Raw genomic sequence first — 26,198 nt, 5'->3', positions numbered from 1 at the left:
AAAAACCAGAACTGATCCTGATTAAGAAGTTTCTAGTATGCCATTCTTCTGATTAAGATGTTTCTAGAATGCATTCTGCACTCATCTCATACGCTAGCAAAGTAATGCTCAAAATTCTCCAAGCCAGGCTTCTACAGTACATGAACCATGAACTTCCAGATGCTAAAGCTAGATTCAGAAAAGGCAGAGGAACCAGAGATCAAATTGCCAACATCCGTTGGATCATCAAAAAAGCGCGACAGTTCCAGAAAAACATCTACTCCTGCTTTACTGACTATGCCAAAGCCTTTGACTGTGTGGATCACAACAAACTGTGGAAAATTGTTAAAGAGATGGGAATACCAGACCACCTGACCTGCCTCCTGAGAAATCTGTATGCAGGTCAGGAACAGTTAGAACTGGACACAGAACAACAGACTGGTTCCAAATCGGGAAAGTACGTCAAGGCTATATATTGCCACCCTTATTTAACTTATATGCAGAGTACATCAGGAGAAATGCTGGACTGGATGAAGTACAAGGTGGAATCAAGAGCGCCGGGAGAAATATCAACAACCTCAGATATGCAGATGACACCACACTTATGGCAGAGAGCAAAGAACTAAAGAGCATCTTGACGAAAGTGAAAGAGGAGAGTGAAAAAGTTGGCTTAAAGCTCAACATTCAGAAAACTAAGATCATGGCATCTGGTCCCATTACTTCATGGCAAATAGATGGAGAAACAATGGAAACAGTGACAGACTTTATTTTGGGGGGCTCCAAAATCACTGCAGATGGTGACTGCAGCCATGAAATTAAAAGAAGCCATGAAATTAAATTAAAAGCTTGTTCCTTGGTTAGAAAAGTTATGACACACCTAGACAGCATATTAAAAGGCAGAGACATTACTTTGCCAACAAAGGTCCATCAAGTCAAAGCTATGGTTTTTCCAGTAGTCATGTATGGATGTGAGAGTTGGACTATAAAGAAAGCTGAGTGCTAAAGAATTGATGCTTTTGAACTGTGGTGTTGAAGAAGACTCTTGAGAGTCCCTTGGACAGCAAGGAGATCCAACCAGTCCTAAAGGAAATCAGTCCTGAATATTCCTTGGAAGGACTGATGCTGAAGCTGATACTTTGGCCACCTGATGTGAAGAACTAACTCATTTGAAAAGACCCTGATGCTAGGAAAGATTGAAGGCAGGAGGAGAAGGGGACGACAAAAGATGAGGTGGTTGGATGGCATCACCTACTCAATGGACATCAGTGACCTCTGGGAGTTGGCGGACAGGGAGGCCTGGCCTGCTGCAGTCCATGGAGTCGGACAAGACTGAGCAACTGAACTGAACTGAGAGTGCCCTTCATTGCTTTGCCTGGCTATTATTCAATCTTCTGGGTCCAGTTACATAAGACCAACTCTAAATCAATTTCTCCATTATTGTCTGCTAATTTTTTTTCTTTTAACAGTCACTAAGTGTTGCTGACTTTCCACGTTATTGCTTTAGCTATGTTATCTCATTCCATACTTACAATATCTATACAATACAGGGACAATTCTTTCTCAATCATGAACCAGTCAGTTGTTCCATACAGGATTCTGGCTGTTGCTTCCTAACTGAGAAAGGAGTACAACAAGGTTGTTCGCTGTCACCACGTTTATTTAACTTATATGCTGAGCACATCATGAGACTCGCCAGGCTGGATGAGTTATAAGCTGGAATCAAGACTGGCAAGAGAAACACCAAAAACCTCAGATACGCAGATGATACCACCCTAATGGCAGAAAGTGAAGAGGAACTAAAGAACTTGATGAGGGTGAAGGAGGACAGTGAAAAAGCTGGCTTAAAACTAAATATTAAGAAAACTAAGGTCATGGCATTGGCCCCATCACTTCTCGGCAAAAAGAAGGGGAAAAGGTGGAAGCAGTGACAGATTTCCTCTTCTTGGATTCTAAAAACACTGCAGATGGTGACTGCAGCCATGAAATCAGAAGACAATTGCTTGTTGGCAGGAAAGCTATGACAAACCTAGATAGTGCGTTGAAAAGCAAAGATCTCTCTTTGCTGACAAAGGTCTGTATAGCCAAGGCTATAGTCTTTCCAGTGGGCACGTACGGTTGTGATAGCTGGACCGTAAAGAAGGCAGAGCGCTGAAGAACTGATGCCTTCAAACTGTGGTGCTGGAGAAGAGTCTTTCAGAGTCCCTTGGACAGCAAGGAGATCAAACCAGTCATCTTTAAGGAAGTTAACCCCGAATACTCATTGGAAGGACTGAAGCTGAAGCTCCAATATTTTGGTCACCTGATGTGAACAACTGACTCACTGGAAAAGACCCTGATGCTTGGAAAGACTGAGGACAGTCGGAGAAGAGGGCATCAGTGGATGAGATAGCTGGATGGCATCATTGATGCAATGGACATGAACTTGGGCAAGCTCTGGGAGACAATGAGGGACAGGCAGGCCTGGTGTGCTGCAGTCCATGGGGTTGCAGAGTCGGACACAAATGGCAACTGAACAACAACAACACAGGAACAATCATTATCCTCTCTATGCAGATGAGGTCACACATACGTTCAAGGTCACAAAGCCAGGCAGTCACTTCAGAATCTACATTTTAACTACCATTTTAGATACGCTCTGTGATAAACATATATCACAGATATGTCCAAGAAATTTCAACTGGTTTTTCTGTTCCCCTGTCCGACCAACTCAAATAGTCACACCAGTGTTCTACTAGTATGCTTCCCTAAAAACTACAGTTGCCTACTTTCAAATAGTATCTAAATAACCAACAACAACAAAAATGTTTGAGATTCATCTGTGCTGGTGCAATTCTCACTGCTATAGAGCATTTCATTATGTGAATATATAATACTTCATCTTGCCTACTGAACACAGGACTTGTTCCCAGTTTGGCTGCCCTCATATGCACAGGGACGTTGTTCATGTTTCCCATGGCACAAGGAAACATTTCTTTGGCTGCATACCAAGGAGTGAAATTCTGAGCCATGGGATATGCAAACTAGTAGATGATGCCAAATGTTTAAAAATGATGAAATGATTAAACATTCAAACATGTACATATTTAAAAATGATGAAACATTTAAAACACTGATGAAAGAAAACAAAGACAACACAAACAGATGGAGAGATATACCATGTTTTTGGATTGGAAGAATCAATATTGTGAAAATGACTATACCCAAAGCAATCTACAGATCCAGTGCAACCCCTATCAAACTACCAATGGTATTTTTCACAGAACTGGAACAAATTAATTCCACAATTTGTATGAAAACACAAAAGACTCCAAATAGCCAAAGCAATTTAGAGAAGAAGAATGGAGCTAGAGGAATCAACTTTCTTGACTTCAGACTATATTACAAAGCTACAATCATCAAGACAGTATGGTACTAGTTCAAAAAGAGAAATATACACCAATGCAACAAGACAGAAAGCCCAGAGATAAACCAACGTGCCTATGGGCACCTTATCTTTGACAAAGGAGGCAAAACTATACAATAGAGAAAAGACAGTCTTTTCAATAAGTGCTGCTGGGAAAACTGGTCAGCAATGTGTAAAAGAATGAAATTAGAACACTTCTTAACACCATACACAAAAACAAACTCAAAATGGATTAAAGACCTAAATGTAAGACCAGAAACTGTAAAACTCTTAGAGGAAAACATAGGCAGAACACTCTTTGACATAAACCACAGCAAGATCATCTATGACACACCTCCTAGAATAATGGAAATAAAAACAAAAATAAACAAATGGGATCTCATTAAACTTAAAAGCTTTTGTACAACAAAGGAAACTATAAGCAAGGTGAAAAGATAATCCTCAGAATGGGAAAAAATAATAGCAAATGAAACAACTGACAAAGGATTAATCTCCAAAATATACAGACAGCTCAATACAGAAAAATGAACAACCCAATCAAAAAGTGGGCAGAAGACTTAAATAGACATTTCTCCAAAAAAGACATACAGATGGCTAACAAACACATGAACAGATGCTCAACATCACTCATTATTAAAGAAATGCAAATCAAAACTACAATGAGTACAGGGGTGGGATGGGGAAGGAGGTGGAAGGGATGTTGAAATGGGAGGGGACACAGGTAAACCTATGGCTGATTCATGTTGATGTTTGGTAGACACCAACACAACACTGTAAAACAATTATCCTGCAATTAAAAATAAATCCATTAAAAAAAAACTACCATGATGTATCATCTCACACCAGTCAGAATGGCTGTTATCAAAAAGAATAAATGCTGGAGAAGGTGTGGAGAAAAGGGAAACCTCTTGCACTGTTGGTGGGAATGCAAATTGATACAGCCACCCTAGAGCACAGAATGAAGATTCCCTAAAAAACCAGGAATAAAACTACCATATGAGCCAGCAATCCCTCTACTGAGCATATACCCTGAGGAAACCATAACTGAAAAAGACACATGTACCCCAATGTTCATTGCAGCACTATTTACAATAATTAGGACATGGAAGCAACCTAGATGTCCACTGACAGGTGAATGGATAAAGAAGCTTTGGTACATATACACAATAGAATATCACTCAGCTATAAAAAGAAACACATTTGAGTCTGTTCTAATGAAGTAGATGAACCTAGAGCCTATTATACGGAGTGAAGTAAGTCAGACAGAGAAGACAAATATCATACATAAAAGTATATATATATGGAATTTAGAAAGATGGTACTCATGATCCTATTTGCAGGGCAGCAAAGGAGACACAGACATAAAGAACAGACTTTTGGACACAGTGAGGGAAGGTGAGGGTGGGATGATTTTGGAGTAGCACTAGAACATATCCATTACCGTATGTAAAACAGAGAGCCATGGGAATTTGCTGTCTGATGCAGGAAACCCAAAGCCAGTGCTCTGTGACAACCTGAATAGGTGAGGTGGCATGGAGAGGGAGGTGGAAGGGAGGTTCAAGAGGGAGGGGACATATGCATACCTATGGCTGATTCATATTGACGTATGGCAGAAACCATCACAATACTGTGAAGTAATTATCCTCCAATTAAAAATAAAGTATTTAAAAATAAAAATGGTTGCACCCACTTACTCTGTACTCAGCAGTATATGAGAGTTATACTGATACACATCCTCACCAACACTTAGTATTGAAACCTTTTCAATTTTATCTATTCTTGTGGGTGTGACAGAGCATATCATCAAGTTCTTTTTTTTTTTTTCATCAAGTTCTTAATTTACATCTCCTTGAATATTAACAAGGTTTAGCATGTTTTCACATGTTTATTGGTTATTTGAATATTCTCTTTTGTAACATGTCAATTTAAGGGTCTCGTTCATTTTTTTTATACTGGGTGGTCTGCTTCTTCCTTATTGTATTCACTGTGACAATCATAGTCATATTTAACGTAATTACTGATGTGCATGCTGTGCTAAGTCGTGTCCGATTCTTTGTTACCCTATGGACTGTGGCCCATCAGGCTTCTCTGTCCACGGTATTCTCCAAGCAAGAATACTGAAGTAGGTTGCCCTGCCCTCCTCCAGGGCACGGAACCCCATCTCTATGTCTCCTGCACTGGCAGGTGGGTTCTTTACCACTGGAGCCACCTGGGAAGCCCATCTTACTTACTGTGCGTACATGCTAAGTCGCTTCAGTCGTGTCTGACTCTGTGACCCTATGGAGCACAGCCAATCAGATTCCTCTGCCAACGGATTCTCTAGGCATGAATACTGAAGTGAATTGCCATACCCTCTTCCAGAGGATCTTCCCGACCCAGGGATCAAACCCACATCTCTTATGCCTCTCAGATTGGCAGGCGGCTTCTTTATCACTAGTGCTACCTGGGAAGCCCATCTTAATTACTATATGCTTCCAATTTGTTCCTCCTATTCTACACTCCTTTTGCTCTCTTTTATTTCTTTTAAGGGATTATTTCTTGTTATTCTACTTTTTCTTTAGTTTGGAAGTTAAACATTCATTTTAAATTAAATAACATTTTCGAAGTGGTTATCATACAAATTATATCATGTATTCTTGCAAGTCTGAGGTTAACTGGCTCCCAGACGATGTTAACTCCTATCATCTTCTCAACTGTTGCCAAGATACAACAAATCACTAATTAATCTACATGATGTCAGATTTCATTTAGATTTGCCCTTTATATTTATCAGTTTCATTGTTCATTCTTAGTCTCCTATTTATCTTCTCTTTATTATCTCCTTTCTAAATAGATTTTGATTATATTTTATGGTTCTTTTTATAATATCTTAAGCTCAATGTTTAATTAATTTTTAATGTTCTTTCTTAAAATCAGTTCTAAATATTTTAAGTTTCCATTATTATTGTTGCTTTGGCCATCAGTTACTTAAAAGTTTTCCTCTTCATTTCCAATGTACATTTTTTTCCCCTCTTGGTTATATTTTGTTACTGACTTTTAAGTTCATTGCATTGTGGTTAGAATATGTAATCTGTTTGATACCAGTCCTTTAGAACTGATTAAGACATGTTTTGGGGCTTCCCAGGTGGCACAGTGGTAAAGAATCTGCCTGCCAATGTTGGAGATGTGGGTTTGATACCTGAGCCAGGAAGATTCCTTGGAGGAGGAAATGGCAACCTGCTCCAGTTATTCAAAATTTCATGAACAGAAGAGCCTGGTGGGCTACACTCCATGGGGTTGCAAAGAGTTGGACATGACTGAGTGACTGAGCATGCACGGAAGACATACTTTAATCCTAGTAATGGGTCAAGTTTAACTGTTCAGTGTGAGACTGATACAGTGTGCATTCTGCACTTACAGGGTATATCATTCTCCACATACTCACTACATCCATCTGTGCTATACAGACATCCTACAGTCTAACTGATTCTGTCTACGTGACCTATCAGTTACTGTCAGACGTGTCAAAATCTCTATGAGCGAATTTGACATTTTTCTTCCTAGCTCTGCCAATTTTCACCTTATGCATTTTCTTCCCAGTGACTTGAATTTCCAGTGACTCTCTTCATTTCTTTTTTAATAATTTTACTTTCATTTATTTATTTTGGGGTGTGCTGGGTCTTTACTGCTGTGCAGGCCTTTCTTTAATCACAGCAAGCAGGGGCTACTCTCTACTTTCAAAGCCCAAACTTCTCATTGTGGCGGCTTTTCCTGTTGCGTAGCACGGGCTCTAGGGCATGCGGGCTTCAGCACTTGTGGCAGGTGGGCTTCAGGGCTCCTGGGCTTTAGAGAACAGGCTCAGTAGTTCTGGCACAAGGGAATAGTTGTTCTGTGGCATGTGGGATCTTCCCAGATCAGAGATCGAACCCATGTCACCTGCATTGGCAGGTGGATTCTTTACCACTGAGCCACCAGGAAAGCCCTCTTATTTCTAAAAATGTTTTTTTTCTTGTTTATGTATGTATGTATTCTTCATGCAACTTCAGGGTGGGAGAACACACTGAAGATCATTTGGCTTTGTAATGCTTTCTGCCTTACAGTCCTATCTATCTCATATTGATACAACACCATCAGTTTTCTATTTTAATCTGCCTAACGTGATTGCCTTGTAGAAATCTTTCTATATCCTATGATGTAGATATACTTATGAATAGCTTAAAACTAGATGCTGTTGATTATTAATGCAATCTGACAATCTCTGTCTTTTAACTTGACCATCTGTCCATTTATATTTACCAATATATCAATTTGTCCCACCCTCTCCTTTCCTCCGGAGAAGGCAATGGCACCCCACTCCAGTACTCTTGCCTGGAAAATCCCATGGATGGAGGAGCCTGGTAGGCTACAGTCCATGGGGTCGCTAAGAGTCGGACACGACTGAGCAACTTCACTTTCACTTTTCACTTCCATGCATTGGAGAAGGAAAAGGCAACCCACTCCAGTGCTCTTGCCTGGAGAATCCCAGGGACGGGGGAGCCTGGTGGGCTGTCGTCTATGGGGTCGCACAGAGTCGGACATGACTGAAGTGACTTAGCATAGCATAGCTCCTTTCCTCACTGTGTCCAAAGACTATTCTCCACATGCTTCTTGCCTTCATTGGATTGAACGTATTTTGGTCAATCCTTTTTATCTCTTTCTACTGACTCAGAAATTACATATTTTATTTCTTTCTTTTGGTGAACTGCTTAGAATTTTATAATTCATATTCTATCGAGACACACATTTAACCAATTTCTTGACCCCCTCAAACAGTATTAAAACCTTAGAATGCTTTTAACTCAACTCCCTTCTTAACTTATATATATTTGTGGTCATATAATTTAATTCTAGCTTTTGCTTTTTAAATCCCTAAATGATTAACTGTAGGTTTATATCAGCAGTTTAGTTTATATTTACCCATATTTCATTACTTTCTCTGCTTATTTTCCCTCTTGAAATTCAAGCCTTTCACTTGTGACCACTCCACTTTTACCTAAAGAACATGCTCTAGTTAATACTTCCTTTAGTGATGTCCACTGGCACAAACACTCTCAGGCTTCAAGGAAAACACCTTTATTTCATCCTTCTCCTTGAAAGCTGGCTGCTCTCGTTGTACATCCCAGGGTACCAGTCGTCTCCTCACAGCACACTGAAGGTGCTCCTGCACCGTCTTGCAGTCTCCACTGACGCCACTGAGAAGCCAGCTGTCTGTGTAAATGTTTTTCTTTTTTCACCAGTGCTTCTGGAGTCTCATTACAGTATGTACAGGTGTTCTATTCACCTTGCTTGGGATTTGCTGGGTTTAACGAACCTGAGGATTGCTGTCTTCCTTTCTCAGAGCAGGTTCATTTCTAATTCATCCTTACCCTGAGGATGCTGTCCTATGTGGTTCTATGTGGGAGCTCCTTTCAAGGCTCCCAGCCTAGGCAGGGCCTGGGCTTTATAGCCTCCCCTAATCCAAAGAAGGTCAGTAAAAGCCTGCATGCTAAAAGGCAGCCTCAGCACTCCATCTATTTTCATGGGCTCCTCCTTTCACTTACTTTCTGACTTCTGAGATTTTCTGCCAACTTGTCAATACATTTAATTTTTGGTTTCTTAAAAACATTTTATTTATCCAGCATTCCAAGCTGTTTTTAGCAGGAGAGGCAGTCAGGATGTCCAGTTTACCAAACTGCTGGGAATATAAGTTCTCATATAAAGTTTCCTTACAAGCCTACAGGTGATTCTGAAGTGCCCTCCAAGTTCAGAGCTAAACATCCAGGAAGGCTGCTCACTGGACAGTCTCCAGTTATCTCTTAATCACCATGGTGACTTGTCTAACTCGGCCCTTGGTCCACTTAACGTCCCAGCAGCACCTGACAGTGTCTCCCCCTCCCTCAAGTCCTTACAATTCAGGCCCCCGTGCTGAGATGACAAGTGTCCAGCCATCAGCTTCTCTGCAAACAGAATGACGGTGTCCTGACCATCATCCTGATCTCAAAATGTCTTACACACAGCAGGAAACCATTTACTGGGTGAATACAGGACTTCTCCAAAGTCACTTACCAGGTGGGTTAAAAACGATGATATCATCCAAGAGCTTAGACATTTCCTGTTCAAGGACTGCTAAGGTGATTTTTCCATTTTGTTCCAGGGAGCTGAGGAACTGAACCATCTGATGAGTGAAGGCTCGGCATTTTGGAACTGCATCCTGACAATAAAAAAACGATCATTCAAATAAGTTCATGCCAACAGTGTTAACTGAATATTCCCTGGGAGCACAGCACTGCACTGACTGCCTCAGCAGGGAGTGGAGCGGACACAGCAGGCAGCCACGCGAGCAAAGGCATGTCTAAGGGCCCCGTGCGGGGACAGAAGTCTTTCATAACACTCAGACTAGAACCCACATTCTCCCAAAGCCCAGGAGCGGTTTTTACTGCATTAATAACATTAACCATACACTAAGTACTTGCCAGGAACTTTTCCAATAATTTTATGTTCATTGCTGAATCTTCAGAACACATTAAAGGTAAGGTATTATTTTCAGTTCAGGTGAGAAAGCCAAAGAATGACAGTGAATTGGGGATATGAGTTTGCAGACCTGAAACTCATGTTCATTATTTGCTGCTATTCTGTTGACAATGACACTCAGATCAGCAAACCAATGGCCACTGCTGTCCCTTAATCCTTTTCACCTCTTGTTAGCATGTGGCACTTCTAGCAGGTAAAGGCTTACTAGAAGAAATAAATGAAACTAAAAGACCCAAGCAGCCAAAATGATATATACATCCCTCAGCTTTTTCTACTGAGTCATTGCAGGGTTCAAGACAGTCAGCGGCACTAACACGACCAGCCCTGAAGAACACTCTGCCTTCCACAGCACGCACTTAACTTACAAGATGCTTCTGGCTGTCAGTAGGAACAGAAAGGCCTGCAGACACTTTCAAGAGCTTCACAATTAATTCAGCAGAAGATTCCTTTGCCAGGATGATAGACGGCTGGTAATGGCTGCTGAAATAACCCAGCACACTCTGATATGACACAATATCCACAAGATGCCATGACAGTGAGCTTGTCTGTCCAAGCAGAGTAAGTAGAGGAGAATCCTAAAAATGAAAACACACATTCCTTTAGTTCCAGCACTCCCATTTTGCCAGAAATATGTCTTTACTGAGTCTATGGAGTGACCACTAACATTGCATATTATGAGCATAGAAGAGTTAAGACATCAGATTGCTCAAGGCAGAAGTACTCATGAAAGTAATAACTGAAGTCTTGGCAAAACACATTAATGTTAAGATTTGAAAGTATTCAGAATCCAGTTTTCAAAGAAACTCTATGATCTTGTGGTAGAACAGCAATTAATGAGATATAAAATAAAACTGATTTTAATACTATAACTTGGTATGGTTCCCTTAGACTATGAACTGTCTATGAAAACCAGGCAGCTAGTTGAAGGCGCATCCCATAGGCCATGCATCTATTCAAACCGAAAGAGGCACTGGGGAAACGGAAAAGCAGCAGCTTCATACAGAGTGAGGATCTCAGGAACTCGCCAAGACTTGATCACAGGCTCTCTAAAAACTTACTGTTTGGTCCACCAATTGATCTTCCTTTCCCAATAAAATCATCATGAAAAGGAGGCAGACAACCATGCCCCGGGTCTCTGGGCGGGGACTGGGACTCCAGGCATCAGAGAGCACGCTGACCCAGTTGACTTCACAGAGAACAGACCCCAAAAACAAGAAGCAGCTCTTGGGGCTTCCTCGCTCCACCTAAAAGGAAACAATGCTTTTAGCTATCTATGTATCTTGAAAATGTATATACATCAATGTTTACTAAATTATATCTTTTAAATTACACTTTCTTCCCAGATTATAAAAATTATTTATAACTCTATCCCCTACTCCAGAGATTCAGACTTAATATTTATTTTTCCTCCCATGTTCGATGCGTGGAACATCTTTCAGCTTGTTTGGAGTTCATTATTTACTCCACTAAGTCTTAACAGGAGAGGAATGATCTTTCCTAGCTCCAGGCAGGGTGACAAACCTCTGCCGCAGTTAGTCACCGGCGCTCAAGGGAACCTACCGCAGTCCTCAGATATGTGGGCAAGACCAAGGTGATATATCTACCAGTCACTGCTGCCCAAAGGTGAACGACAGAACCACCTGGAGGACCTGTCTGGGGGGTGGGGAGGGGGTGGGTGTATCCACAGAATTCTTAATGTCCTATATCTGGAGTTAACAAATTCCCAGGTGGTACTGATGTTGCTGGTCCTGGGACCATACCTCGAGACTATTATATTAGCACATGTAATTTTCATATGGCCTTTTTAGTATAATGTTACATTATAAGTACATCTCTGTATCATTAGTCTTCATAATTTTTGATGACTGCATAATGTTTAATTAAGTCCTATTTAAACTATTTTAGGGATGGGGGGCAAATGTATTATAAAGTATTACTATATAATCAATATCAAAGTTATCTCTTATGAGTCCATTTCAAGCCTGTTTAAAATAAAATATGTCTAGCTATAAATTTTTCCTTTTTTAAAAAGAAGATTAAAAAGCTCAACTCCATTTGTAAAATCACAATCAATGGAATCTGATGATGATTCGTGTCTTCCAGTTATCATAATTATATCATGCTATTTACTCTTTCTCCCTTTTTCATCCTCCTTTATAATCTATTCTCTATCTTGACCCTCAACCCCCTCAAAACCATACTTTACTATGCCACCAGACTCATGGAACTAAAAGGTTCCCAGCTTCTGGGCAGGGCAGTCATCTATCCTCAGACTAAAGCTACTAGAGATACAAAGTCTATAGCAACCTTTTACGGACCATTCTATTTAATCTGTCATATAGCTAATGCTGCCCTCTTAAACGTTCTCTCACAGCTCTTTAAACAAAGGTTCAATTCTGTATTCATAATAATGATGAATATTTACGTAATGCCTGTCTCATATACTAAACCTAGCTATAAAATCATTTTTAACCTCGTATTTTACTAAGACAACTGTCCTCAGCTTTCCTTAGAGCTCAGCTACAGAGGTGTGGCTGACAAGAACACCACTGGAACACTAAAAGACTGCATTAGATTTTACTCAGTGTCATAAATAACTATGGGTCTGCAATAATTAAAGCACTTAAAGTGTCTCAACAATAAATGTGATATTAGGTTAACAATGAACACAAATGAACTGGTGACTATAAACAAATAAACTGAAATGATCATAAAAAGCTAAGACAGATTAAAGACTTTTTAAAACAGAAGCTTAAGAACAGCAACAAAAATGCCCACTAGTATGTGACGCTCCTGTGCCTATTTCCTGTACCTACTGCTTCTCTCCAAAAACTCCCACACACTTCTTGGGACTTTTTCCAGGCCAGTCCAGGTCTTTATATGCCTATGATCCATTACTGGCTGCTACAGTAACACTTCTGTCACCTATAAGCTAATTATCCCTTACATAACTACTTAAAGAAACTAATGCTTAAGTATCGATTTACATTTTACTTCAATAGAAATTTAACAATAAAAAGTTTTAATGATACTATCGTAGAAAAACATGCATACGTGCATACACAGAAACACCAAGACTGAGTGTGATGAAGTCACTACACTATGTACTGCCGTGACAATATCATGAACATCAAGGGGACGACTGCGATACTACAGACAATATCTTTCTGGGAGCTTTAAAAATGGTCCTGTAAATGCTGTCTTACTAACACAGTAAAATCATGTCCATAGGATGCTGCTTGACACAAGCACCATCCAGGTGATTAAGAATGCGAGCAGGGTCCACACCAGCACACACAGCAACTGGGCCGAAAACCCACAGCGAACAGGCTGCTCCCAAGACGCCAGGCTGTGGCATGGAAAGTAAAGGGCTTACCTTGAAGAAGGCCTCCATGAGCATCTGGTCAGGATGCAGGTCCCGCCACGGAAGTTTCTGGTAGGCACTGTGAAAAGCATACAGAATGAACTCTGGCATTTTGGGCGCTGTACACGCTTCACAGTAATGCATCAGGTGCAACCGAAGGGCTCCTTCATCACCAGGCAACAGCTTATCTAAAATTGAAAAGGAAAATACAGCTGAATACCTTTGGGTTTATCTTTAAAACAAACAAAAAACTAACACAAACCACAAATTTGAACAAAAAGTCTAAAACCTAATGTTCTCAATAATTACCCAGTTTGAAAGATTTTCACCTACCAGAGAAAAAACTGATGGTAGAGTAATAATGAAGAATGGTAATTTACTTACTTGGGTAACTGGAAGGAGAAGCTGGTATGTGGGAGATAGCAGAGGTGAGCAGTTTTTCCCTAAAACTTCTAAATATATGACTTTTTAACTCAAATACACCTCTACAAGCCCAACCAACTTTAGGCATCCCTTTGGTCTGTTGCCCTTAGCCATGGATTCAGTCTCATGCAATTGATCCATTCATTGGGCACCTTGGAGAAATCTAATGTTCCTCAAAAGGAAATATTCCAAATAACTAAATCTCAACCCTCGGTGCAATAAAACTAGACTGTTAACCATCATTCTAGCAAGTCACTTGAAAATGAATCTCACACTCTTCTGCGACCTGATCACTTAGTATTAACCTCACAAGTATCAATTACTTTAGTGCCTTCAACAGCTAGTGGCAATGTAAGGGGCATTTAGCCTAGAACAAATTTTTTCATACTTTCTGGTTCTATGCACAGGAATGGAATTTAGTCAAAGAAGAGAGAGTTATACACAATGAGAGCAGTTTCCCAACACCGACTTGTGAAAAATGACCAATGAGCATCAACACATGTTACCAGTCAACTTATCACTAACATTCCCGTGCCCTCAATCCTAGTCCATATGAAACAGTAACATATGTTTTTAACAATCTTTTAAAACAGAGGTGAAGGGCAGCATTTGTTTAAATATGGACAGAAAAAAGATAGTTTTGTTTAAATAAGGATGGATATGTAGGAGAAGATGTCTAAGAGGTAATCTCTTAGGACCAGACAAGCTTCTCTAGTCCCAGCCCAGATGCAAATCAGTTCTGTGACCTCAGATGAATTCTTTTTGATTTTCAGGTCCTCATTTTTCTAATCAATAAAAGCAGAGAGCTGAATCAGACAATCTCACTAAAAGGCTATAATTTAATAATTCTTCATCTTGTTATGCACAGTTCTTCTGTTTCCTCTCTCTGAAGTGAGCTACCCTACAGCCATACCACCCTGAATGTGCCCAATCTTGTCTGAACTGAGCTACCAGTTCTTAATGTTAGCCAAGTACTTTCTTATTTCTAGGCCACTTTTTGATTTTCTATACACAAACCTGTGACAGTGCTTGCCCCTTTATACTAAGAAACTAAATAAATAGCCTCTGTGACAATAGTTTTATGCTCAAATATTTGTCGCACTACAAATATATCCTGTATGGTAAGAAGCAGCTAGAGGTCTGCCTTTCCAAAAAAACAAAAAAGAGTACTGTTAGGATTTCATGTTACTCACTGAACCAATATTTATCAAGCGGACAGTGAGAATACAGCATTATCCTAATCTTAGGGGAATGAAAAGAAGAATGTTTCTATGCCTAGAGTTTATATCACAATTGGGGAGGGGTGAGGGAAAGAGAGATAAGATATGTAAAGGTCAATCAAAAATACTGGATGAGGTACATCTAGAGAATGGAGTATTACTCAGCACTAAAAAGAAGAAAGCTATCAAGTCATGAAAAAAATGGAGAAACCTAAGTGCACATTACTAAGCAAAAGAAGCCCATCTGGAAACCAACACTATGAATGATCCTATGGAGAAAGTAAAAGAAATCAGTGGTCTCCCAAGGCTAGTGGGGAAGGAGGGGTGACTAGGAGAGGACAGGATATTCAGGGCAGTGAAAATACTCTGTAGGATACTGTAATGGTGGATACACATCATTATACGTTTATCCAAACCCACAGAATGAACAACACCCAGCATGAGTCCTATGGACTTTGGATGATAACGTGTCAGTGTAGGTTCATCAAGGATAACAAATGTGCCATTTGGATGGGGGATGGTGATAGTGGGGGAGCTGGAGGGGAGACTATGCACTCAGAGCAGGGAGCAAAGGGCATATGCAAACTCTGTACTTTCCACTCAGTTATGCTGGGAACCTAAAGCTATACTAAAAAACAATTTATATATATATATATGTATGTATTATTAGATGACAAATTTTACATATAACACATATTACTGCCATATATATTAACATATGTATTATTGCTATATTATATATACATACTATTATAATACATAATCTATCATCTGATGCTATTATATATAAAATATTGGATGCATGTGTGTGTGCATGCATGTTCAGCTGGGCCCAACTCTTTGCCAACCCATGGTCTGTAGCCCGCCAGGCTCCTCTGTTCACGGATTTTTCCTTGCAAGAATACTGGAGTGGGTTGCCATTTCCTTCTCCAAAATACTGGACAGCATATTGTTAACTCCAGGACTCAGTGCCACATAAACACACGGCAACCATGGAGGTGCACCACTCAGATCTCCCTTCAAACAGAACTCGCCACAGATCAGACTACAGCACTTCAGCACCTGAGTCAAGGCCATCCTCCTCCCTTGGAGCCCTCAGCCAACAACTGAGCACTGACCTGGTGCTTCCACCAAGGCTGGGCTCCTCAATAAAGAATCACTGCACTCCAACGCCCCATCTAGCTGGCCAAAACTTTCTCAGATCTCCCCTGCAGATTGAGACTCTGCCTTCCTACTCTCCTTTCACAGGTGTTATACCTGCACCAGAGGTGAAGGCTTTGCTTGTCTACCTCTATTCCTCTCCCTCTTATTTTCACAGGCTTTACCCCCAACACCTCTTAGCACTCTGGCTCCATCATGGTGTCTGCTTCCCACAGATTTGAACTGCAACAATGTGCTATTAAGACTTAGAAACAGGAGAGAAATGTACCCACGTAAACATATATGCAGGAAAACACAAAGGGCCTGAGGCTTCACCCACGTAGTGGAATCAGCATAAGAAAAAAGTGGCAGTGGGAAGGTCCAAGGACGTTTAGGCGAACAGTGAGTAGAGCCACATGGTTGAATGGATGCTTCCAAAAAACCCATCCCGTAATACTGAAGTGCTCTGGGTCAGACACATTTGAATGCTGAGCTAAAACATTATTACACTTCAAAGTTTTCGATTAAGAATATAGTAGCATAGAAACAGAATTTTAGGAGAATCAATTTAGCGGATAGACCCTAGCAAATGAGCAGGAACAGAAATGAGAGGAAACAGAAGGCTACTGCAAGAATCTGGATTGGGTGGACTAATAGCCTCATAAGCCTCCTGATACAAAACATTTAGATATACTGAGTAAATACAACATCTCTGATAATGCATAGCGACATACATTCAGTGGAAGAAAAGAGGTCAGAAGCAGAAAGACTAGAAAAACAGAGCATCAAATTGATGATAAGGCAACACAGGATGAAATGGTGAGACAGCATCACCAACTCAATGGACATGAATTTGAGCAAACTCCAGGAGAGTGTGAAGGACAGGGAAGTCTGGTGTGCTGCAGTCCATGGGGTCCTAAAGAGTCTGACACAACTTAGCGACTACACAACAAAAGCCTCAGTTTCCCTGGGGCTGTTTATGTGGGATTTTCAGCCTCACAAGGAAACAGAAAACAAGATCTTCTAAGGACTACACCCTCACTGAAAGGGCAGATAAGGGTGGAGGGGAATGGATCTTCTCCACATTAGCTCAGAATGGGAGTCAGGGAGCCGAGAATGCTGATTGTGATAATTGAGTCTGGGGGTTGATTTCATGTGTCTGTACAGCAAGAAAGGCAAGGAGAACAAACCACACAATCCTAAAGGAAATCAACCCTGAATATTCACTGGAAGGACTGATGCTGAAGCTGAAGTTCCAATACTTTGGCCACTTGATGCAAAGAACTGACTCAGTGGAAAAGACCATGATGCTGGGAAAGATTGAGGGCAAAAGGAGAAGGGGGCAGCAGAGGTTAAACAGCATCACTGACTCAATGGACCTGAACTTGAGCAAACTCTGGGAGACCGTGGAGGACAGAGAAGCCTAGAGTGCTGCAGGCCATGGGGCTGTCAGGGGTTAGACGCGACCTAACAACTGAAGAACACCACAGTGTGAGAAACCCCAAGTCAAGGAATGACACAGAGCCAACTGGCAACAAAGCTAAAAAGGTCAAGAAAGCAGGGCCTTCTGAGGTTGATGTGAATTCTCAAATCCAAAAAGTGATCCTAAATCCAAAAAGGCAAAACAGAAAGAGGAGCCATCTCAAGATGACATTATTTCTCCTAAAACCAAAAGTTCAAAAAAAACTAAAGGAGCCCTGTGAAAAGACAGTTGTTTCTCCTAAAACCAAAAAAGTTATAAAAAATGAGGAGCCTTCTGAGGAACAATTGGGTGCACCTAAGCCCAAAAGAGGAGTACGTCAAGGCTGTATATTGTCACCCTGTTTATTTAACTTCTATGCAGAGTGCATCATGAGAAACGCTGGACTGGAAGAAACACAAGCTGGAATCCAGATTGCCGGGAAAAATATCAATAACTTCAGATATGCAGATGACACCACCCTTATGGCAGAAAGTGAAGAGGAACTAAAAAGCCTCTTGATTGAAAGTGAAAGTGGAGAGTGAAAAAGTTGGCTTAAAGCTCAACATTCAGAAAATGAAGATCATGGCATCCGGTCCATCACTTCATGGCAAATAGATGGGGAAACAGTGGAAACAGTGTCAGACTTTATTTTTTTGGGCTCCAAAATCACTGCAGATGGTGACTGCAGCCATGAAATTAAAAGACGCTTACTCCTTGGAAGGAAAGTTATGACCAACACAGACAGCATATTCAAAAGCAGAGACATTACTTTGCCAACAAAGGTTCATCTAGTCAAGGCCATGGTTTTCCCTGTGGTCATATATGGATGTGAGAGTTGGACTGTGAAGAAGGCTGAGTGCCGAAGAATTGATGCTTTTGAACTGTGGTGTTGGAGAAGACTCTTGAGAGTCCCTTGGACTGCAAGGAGATCCAACCAGTCCATTCTCAAGGAGATCAGTCCTGGGTGTTCTTTGGAAGGAATGATGCTAAAGCTGCAACTCCAGTACTTTGGCCACCTCATGCGAAGAGCTGACTCATTGGAAAAGACTCTGATGCTGGGAGGGATTGGAGGCAGGAGGAGAAGGGGACGACAGAGGATGAGATGGCTGGATGGCATCACTGACTTGACGGACGTGAGTCTGGGTGAACTTCGGGAGTTGGTGATGGACAGGGAGGCCTGGCATGCTGTGATTCATGGGGTCGCAAACAGTTGGACACAACTGAGCGACTGAACTGAACTGAACTGAACTGAAGCCCAAAAAGATGAAGAAAGAGAAAGAAATAAATGGAAAAACTAGAGAGAAAAGCTCCAACCTGAAGAATGGATTCCCTGATTCTGGACCTGACTCTGACTCCAAGAAGGCTGCCAGTGAAGAAAATAACAGTGAGTTAGAGCAGGAAATGACTGTGGAGCAAAGGAGGAGCTTTCTCTAATTTTCCCATATCTGAAGAAACGATTAAACTTCTCAAAGCCCGTGTGGTGACCTTCCTGTTTCCTATATAAGCAAAGATGTTTCACCCTGTCCATAGTGGGAAGGAGTTGATGGCACAGGCGTGGACCAGAACTGGGAAGACATTCTCCCTTGCTATGCCTTTGGTTGAGAAACTTCAGGGAGAACTGCAAGATAGGAAGGGAGGCTGTGCCCCTCCAGTACTGGTTCTTGCACCCACAAGGGAGTTGGCAAGTCAAGTACGCAGGGACTTCAGTGACATCACAAAACAGCTGGCAGTGGCTTGTTTTTATGGTGAAACTCCCTATGGAGGACAAACTGAATGAATATGGAATGGGATCAATATCCTGGTTGGGACACTAGGTCATATCAAAGACCACCTGCAGAATGGCAAGCTAGGCCCCACCAAACTTAAGCATGTTGTCCTGGATGAAGTTGACCAGATGTTGGACATGGGCTTTGCTGATCAAGTGTAAGAGATTTTATGTGTAGCAATAAGAAAGATTCAGAAGACAATCCCCAACATTGCTTTTTTCTGCAACTTGCCCTTGGTGGGTGTATAATGTTGCTAAGAAATACATGGAATCTACATAGGAACAAGTGGACCTGATGGGTAAAAAGACACAGAAAACGGCAGTAACTGTGTAGTATCTGGCTATCAAGTGCCACTGGACTCACAGGGCAGCAGTTACTGGGACGTGATCTGAGTGTACAGTGGTTATCAAGGGAGAACTAGCATATATTGTAGGAGAAGGCAATGGCACCCCACTCAGTACTCTTGCCTGGAAAATCCCATGGACGGAGGAGCCTGGTAGGCTGCAGTTCATGGGGTCGCTAAAAGTCAGACACGACTGAGCGACTTCACTTTCACTTTTCACTTTCATGCACTGGAGAAGGAAACGGCAACCCACTCCAGTGTTCTTGCCTGGAGAATCCCAGGGATGGGGGAGCCTGGTGGGCTGCCGTCTATGGGGTGGCACAGAGTCAGACACGACTGAAGCGACTTAGCAGCAGCAGCAGCAGCAGCATATATTGTGAAACGAAGAAAGAAACCCAGGAGTTGAAACAGAATGTGGCCGTAAGGCAGGATGCCCAGTCTTTACAGGGAGACATTCCACAGAAGCAAAGGGAAACCACCCGAAAAGGCTTCAGAAATGGTGATTGTAGGGTTCTGGCTGCAACCAGTGCTGCTGCGAGCGGGTCAGACAGCCCCGAGGCTGACCTGCTGGTTCAGCGTTCTCCACCGAAGGACATACGGCCCTACACTCACCGTTCCAGGTGAACAGGTAGAGCTGGAAGGACGGGGTTTTGCATCTGCTTTTATCAGCACAAGGAAGAATACCAGTTAGCCCAAGTGGAACAAAAAGCAGGAATTAAATTTAAGCGAATAGGTGTTCCTTCTGCAACAGATAATAAAAGCTTCCAGCAAAGATGCCATCAGGCTCGTGGACTCTGTGTCTCCCACTGCACTTGAACACTTCAAGCAGTCAACCAAGAAGCTGACTGAGGAGAAGGGAGAAACGGAAGCCCTGGCAGCAGCCCTGACCCACATCTCCGGTGCCACGTTGGTAAAGCGCTCCATGATCAACTCAGACGCAGGCTTTGTGACCATGATCTTGCAGTGCTCAAATGAAATGCCAAACATTAGTTATGCTTGGAAAGAACTTACAGAGCAACTGGGTGGGGATACTGATTCCAAAGTGAAGGGAAATGGTCTTTCTCAAAGGAAGGCAGGGTGTTTGCTTTGATATCCCCACTGCATCAGTAACAGAAGTACAGGAAAAATGGCATGATTCACAGCACTGGCAGCTTTCTGTGGCCACAGAGCAACCAGGGCTAGAAGAACCAGGGGAAGGATATGGCAATTTCCAGGGATAGTGGGAAGGCAACCAAAGTGTCAGGTGACAGCGGGAAAGAAGTAGAAGCTTCAGAGGACAGCAGTCAGGAGGTGGTAACAAAAGTAACAGATTTCAAAAAAAGGCCAGAAGCGAAGCAGAGTTTTAATAAAGCATTTGAATAGTAATTTGAATTAGAGGATTTATATGGCAAAAAGAGAACTATGCTCAGCAGCATGAAACTGAACATTATTTTTCATAGAGTTAAAAGTTAAAAGCACACTGTATTTCCTTCCTGACCACTTGCCTAATCCCCGTCTCTTTAGGAAAGACAAGCTTCATCTAAATTATCTCATCTGATTGATGACTGTCATTTATAACTTTACCGTTACTTATGTCTTGGGTATTCCTTTGGAAAAGGTGTATGGATTCATTACATATTCTAATGTATTGCCTATAAATATAAGATTAAGTCAAGCATGTATCTGCTGATACTTTGTAAGTTGACCTGTCTTTATACTTAGAAATTCCTCTTATTAATAGTACGCTTCCCTGGTGGCTCAGATGGTACAGAATCTGCCTGCAATGCGGGAGACCTACCTGATCCCTGGGTCAGGAAGATTCCCTAGAGAAGGAAATAGCAACTCACTCCAGTTTTCTTGACTGGAGAATTCCATGGACAGAGGAGCCTGGCAGGCTACAATGGGGTCACAGAGTCAGAGACGACTGAGTGACTAACACTTTCCTTTTTTTTCACAATTTGACAGAAAGGCCTGTTTTCCATAACTGATGACACTCAGCATTACCTTACCAAAACCAAATAATTGTAGGGGGGACCTCGCCTTGTTCAAAGATGATAGCCTACCAAATAAAATAAATGAAGTAGGAAAGCAGAGGCAAAAGATTAACTGAATGACTTAAGGAAAAAGTGAAAACTAACCAGTGGCATAATACAACGTCTTCCTACCTTTAAAACTCCCGTGCAATGAGTCAACGCAGTCAGTGAACACCTGCACAATGCTTGAGGCCACCACAGCATCACTCTCCAACCAGGGGTAATGCCGCTGGCTGCTTTAAATAAGAGAAACATACACTTGGAAAGGAAACACTATGATTAAATTACTGTCCATCCCAGAATGTATTATGTAGCCCTAAAACCCATTTAGATCACTTTAAAGGCTGTAAAGCCCTGGAGGTGAACTGTAGCTTTTAATATCAATAGCATAATTTTATTGACTTTCCTTCCTAACCTTTATTCCAATGTAATTAAGTTTCAGAAGTGTGTCATCTAACTAAGTATCAAATTAGCACCTTTTTTTTTTACATCCAATTACACCCATGAACCCATCCCTTGTGGATTTGGGTTACATTTCAAATGCCTCAGAGAACAGTTTTCTCTACCTAAAGCCTGAAAGGGAAAAAAGTCATGTAAAAAGATAACCAAAAGTGAACAGAGAGGAAGTAACCAAAGAAAAAAAAAATTCTTTATATGAAAATTCAGTTCTAAATCTGGTTTAGAAAGTTCAATATAAAAAATAAATTCCATTAGCTCATCCTGGAAGGAAACGAGCAGCCTGCATTATGATAAGCACTCTCACAGTCAGCACAAAATCCTGAAGCTTGCAGACTGTTTAAGGATAGCCCTCTGGGAGAGAGCAATTCCCACCCAGTAATTTGAAAGTCAACTTAGTCCCCAAAAAATAACTGATACTGGGTAAAATCAAGTAAGTCTCATATTTTGCAGTGTTACATTATCAAAACATAATTCAGGAGAACACATTTATTTTTCTGAAATTAAATACTAAACTCATTTAACTTTTTTATTGTGGAAAGCTGGAAATAAGAGTCCAGTTTTGCTTCAAAATCAATGGCTCTGATCAATCAGACTAGCAATTCCACAAACAGAAAATGTATTAAGTTCACTTTGTAAATAAGCATTTTCTAAATTTAAATGTTGCCCTATACAAAAATCAAATCTGTGAACCATCAGCTGTACCAAAACATTATCAGAACTTTAAGTCTATAGATTTCAAAGGAATCTGAATATCAGAAAAACTATTTACCTTTCATTGTCTTCTAAAACCAGTATCCATGGCTTAAAGAGCTGGATGATTACTGAATGTAGGGATCTTAGCACTAAAACAAAGCAAAATTTTTAGAGACAAGAAATAAGTCCATCAAATGAAGATGGCCAACAGGCACATGAAAAAATGTTCAACACCGCTAATCATCAGGGAAATGCAAATCAAATCACAACGAGAGATCACTTCACACCTGTCAGAATGACCATCATCAGACAACACAAACACTAAATGTTGGCGAAGATGTGGAGAAAAGGGGACCCTTTATACGCTGCTGGTGGGAATGTAAATTGGTGCAGCTGCTGTATGGAGGTTTCTCAAAAAACTAAAAATACAGCTACCATATGACCAAACAATTACACTCCGGGGTATATATCCGGAAAAAACCCCAAAAAGATACCATATATCACAAAGTTCACAGCAGCATTACTTAAAAATGGCAAAATATGGAAGCAATCTAGGTGTCCAGCAACAGAAGAATGGATAAAGAAGATGTGGTATCTACATCTGGTATACACACATATACACACAATGGAATACTACTCAGCTACAAAAAAGAATGAAAATTTCCATCTGCAGCAGCATGGATGGACTTGGAGGGCATTATGCTGAAAGACAAATACTGTATGATATCACATATGTTGAATCTAAAAAATAAAAGTAGTGACTATAACAAAAAAGAAGCTGACTCACAGATATAAGAACAAACTAGAGGTTACCAGTGGGAGAAGGAAGGTGGAAGGGGCAATGTAAGAGCAGGGGATTAAAAGGTACAAACCAGCAGTTATAAAATAAGCTACAAGGCTATACTGTATAACAGGAAACAGAGCCAATATTTTATAATCCCTGAGCCAATATTTTATAATAACTATTAAATGGAGAATAATCTTTAAAAATTGTGAATCACTATATTCTATACCTGCTACTTATATAATATTGTACATCAACTAACTATACTTCAATTAAGAAAAAAAAGAAACAAAGTTGACCTTTTATCAGTATCATTGGTAACTAGAAAATCTACTTATTACCTATATACTTAAAAACCTATGGTGATACAGAAAAAACATGTTTACTATAACTAAGCATGCTTCAGTTTTCATTTGCTGCAATAAATTTTTTGTAATTGGATAAGTTTTATTATAATACAATGTCACAGATAATTTTATAACACACATTTTTTAAAAATAAAAACTTAAATACTCTTAATGAGATAAATAAGAGGAAGAGAGAATTGGAGACTGAAACCTATATCTTTGTATTTCACCTTACAAAGAGAGGGTGAAGCAAGCACCCACTATGTAAGTGAAAACAGGTATGACACATATGGGTTCACACTTGTACTGTGTATTTCCTATTTTTTCTTCGTAACACTCAGATACATAGATTTATCACCAAGATTTAAATATTTTAGTGTCTATTCAAGTCTCTCCTGATGGAAGGTCAAAACCACCTAAGCTCTATGTTGCTCTAAAGGCATATTACCTGTTTTGCTGCTGGCAGATGGGTCTTGGGTCAAGCAGGCCATTTCTGAGTCAAGCAGCCTTTTTACAAGATAGCCCAAGAATGTCTTCATATCTGCCATGTAAGGACTCCATTTTGAGAATAAACCAAAACTTTTAAAGTCCAATGTGGATAACCGAAGCTTATAAAAAAAGTTTGACAGCCACTGTATAGTCTCCATTACCTGGAAAAAAATGACCAATTTTTAAAAATGCTTACTGAATATGTGCTTTCAGTAGAATACTACAGTAGGCTGAGATGAAGAGCTTTGACTTTGTAATCAAATTACAAAGGTATATAGCATATGAAAAGTAAATCAACAGATTTCAAAATCCTTTTCAAAAGCAAAGGAACCATTTTTTCATATAAATTCATGTGAACTCACATCATGTAAAACTGATGAAGCTGACAGCTCTGGGGGACAACTGTGTGAAACCTACTCAAAGGAGCCAGTGAAGCAGGAGGCTGAAGGTGGCAAGGGGAGATACAAACGGGCTGGGCCTGGGCTATTCAGGAACCGAGGAGCAAGAATCAGACTGAGGCACGAGAGAAAGGCGAACCAGGCACGGGGGCGTGGAGACAGGGGCAGGGGACGGAGGGAACAGGAGATGACTGACAAAGGAAAGCAAAGGGCTCTTGGAGATAAAAGATGCATTTTTTGATATAAATTTTAAATGTGTTCCAGTTGTTTAAAAAAAACAAAGGAAATGAAAAAGAAACACATATAGAAACTTTATAGAGGCAAGAGCTACACACCTGCTTGTCAGACAAGAGAACATCAGGAGAACTTTGAAGCACCGTGCTCTCCACAGAAGCTGCCCCCTGCTGGCAGCCTGGGGTGCAGCAGCCCAGGGCTCTCAGGGTGGCTTTCCAACACTCGGGGCTCAGCAGCTGTTCAGCAGAGCCTTACATGGCGTGGACAGAGGACAGCAAGTCAGCATCCTTCACAAACTAACTTTTCAACGTAAATCGAAGAACACATGTACTTTACGAATGAATGAGCGTTACATAAAAATCCAAAACATATTCATAAAGGTCTGTGGTAAGGAGACCAAAGTTAAGAGAACCTACTGAAAGATCTGTGCACGTGGACACCTGATTTTCCTTATTCTCGGGAACCCTGCTGGGAGTGAACACAGCAGAGCCATCTGAGCTGGAATCTGTGAGCCCCTGACTGGGGAATGGTAAAGGTGCCATTTTTCTGGCTGGACAATGTGAGAGAAACAAAGGAGCCATGGAACAGAATACAACTGCAGAGTCTATGCTCTCTTTAGAAGTCTCATACTCATCTAACACCCTACTCCTGTAACAGGCAAAACCTAAAGCAACACAGAGACAGTATGCAAAAGTAGAGATTACCAACCACCACTCAGCTACCTGCAAAACTCACTTCCCAGAGGACAGGAACTTACGCCCTCAGGCCCTTACCACTGGGAAGTGGCCTGGATCACGTAGACTACAGTGCTCAGAAGGGCAGGTCTGCACGGAGTCAGGCACACCAAGAAGATGGCAGTGAAGCCAGGGGAAATTGCAGTGGGCTCACCCAGGGCAAATGAAGACAGATTAGCAATGGGTGAAGCCCTGGGAACACTGCCATGATGGCCAGGGAGGGATGGAACACCAGGAGGCTGGAGGTCACGGAATCTGACAGAGGTGGTACTGTTAGTCTTAAGCCTGTAACTGAACTACTTTTCCTGAGAATTAAAACTTTTCTGCTAAATCCAAGTCAGTGGTTGCCTGTATAAACAATTTAGAATCTCTTTAAAAGGTTTCAGGGAAGGAAGCTTCCCTGGTATCCAGTGCTTTGTT

At 41.0% G+C, this 26,198-nt stretch overlaps 1 protein-coding gene and 1 pseudogene across 2 annotated transcripts in view; one reads left to right on the top strand and one right to left on the bottom strand.

Moving 5' to 3' along the window:
• EPG5 (ectopic P-granules autophagy protein 5 homolog) overlaps positions 1-26,198 on the bottom strand; it is a 127,643-nt gene that overhangs the window by 7,868 nt on the left and 93,577 nt on the right. The window contains exons 32-39 of one of the 2 annotated variants that reach the window (XM_025273430.3): positions 25,146-25,294; positions 24,372-24,573; positions 22,869-22,941; positions 21,773-21,876; positions 13,287-13,462; positions 10,969-11,154; positions 10,276-10,485; positions 9,446-9,590 (exon numbers count right to left, since the gene is read on the bottom strand). In XM_025273430.3, the coding sequence (XP_025129215.3) occupies positions 9,446-9,590; positions 10,276-10,485; positions 10,969-11,154; positions 13,287-13,462; positions 21,773-21,876; positions 22,869-22,941; positions 24,372-24,573; positions 25,146-25,294 (1,245 nt within the window). The remainder of the gene's footprint in view (positions 1-9,445; positions 9,591-10,275; positions 10,486-10,968; positions 11,155-13,286; positions 13,463-21,772; positions 21,877-22,868; positions 22,942-24,371; positions 24,574-25,145; positions 25,295-26,198) is intronic. The other variant, XM_045164034.1, reaches the window with a different exon arrangement.
• LOC102390623 lies at positions 14,370-20,990 on the top strand (annotated as a pseudogene).

The sequence above is a fragment of the Bubalus bubalis genome, chromosome 22, assembly GCF_019923935.1.
Source record: "Bubalus bubalis isolate 160015118507 breed Murrah chromosome 22, NDDB_SH_1, whole genome shotgun sequence".
Lineage (NCBI taxonomy): Eukaryota > Metazoa > Chordata > Mammalia > Artiodactyla > Bovidae > Bubalus > Bubalus bubalis.
This window is presented reverse-complemented; position numbering and strand designations above follow the sequence as displayed.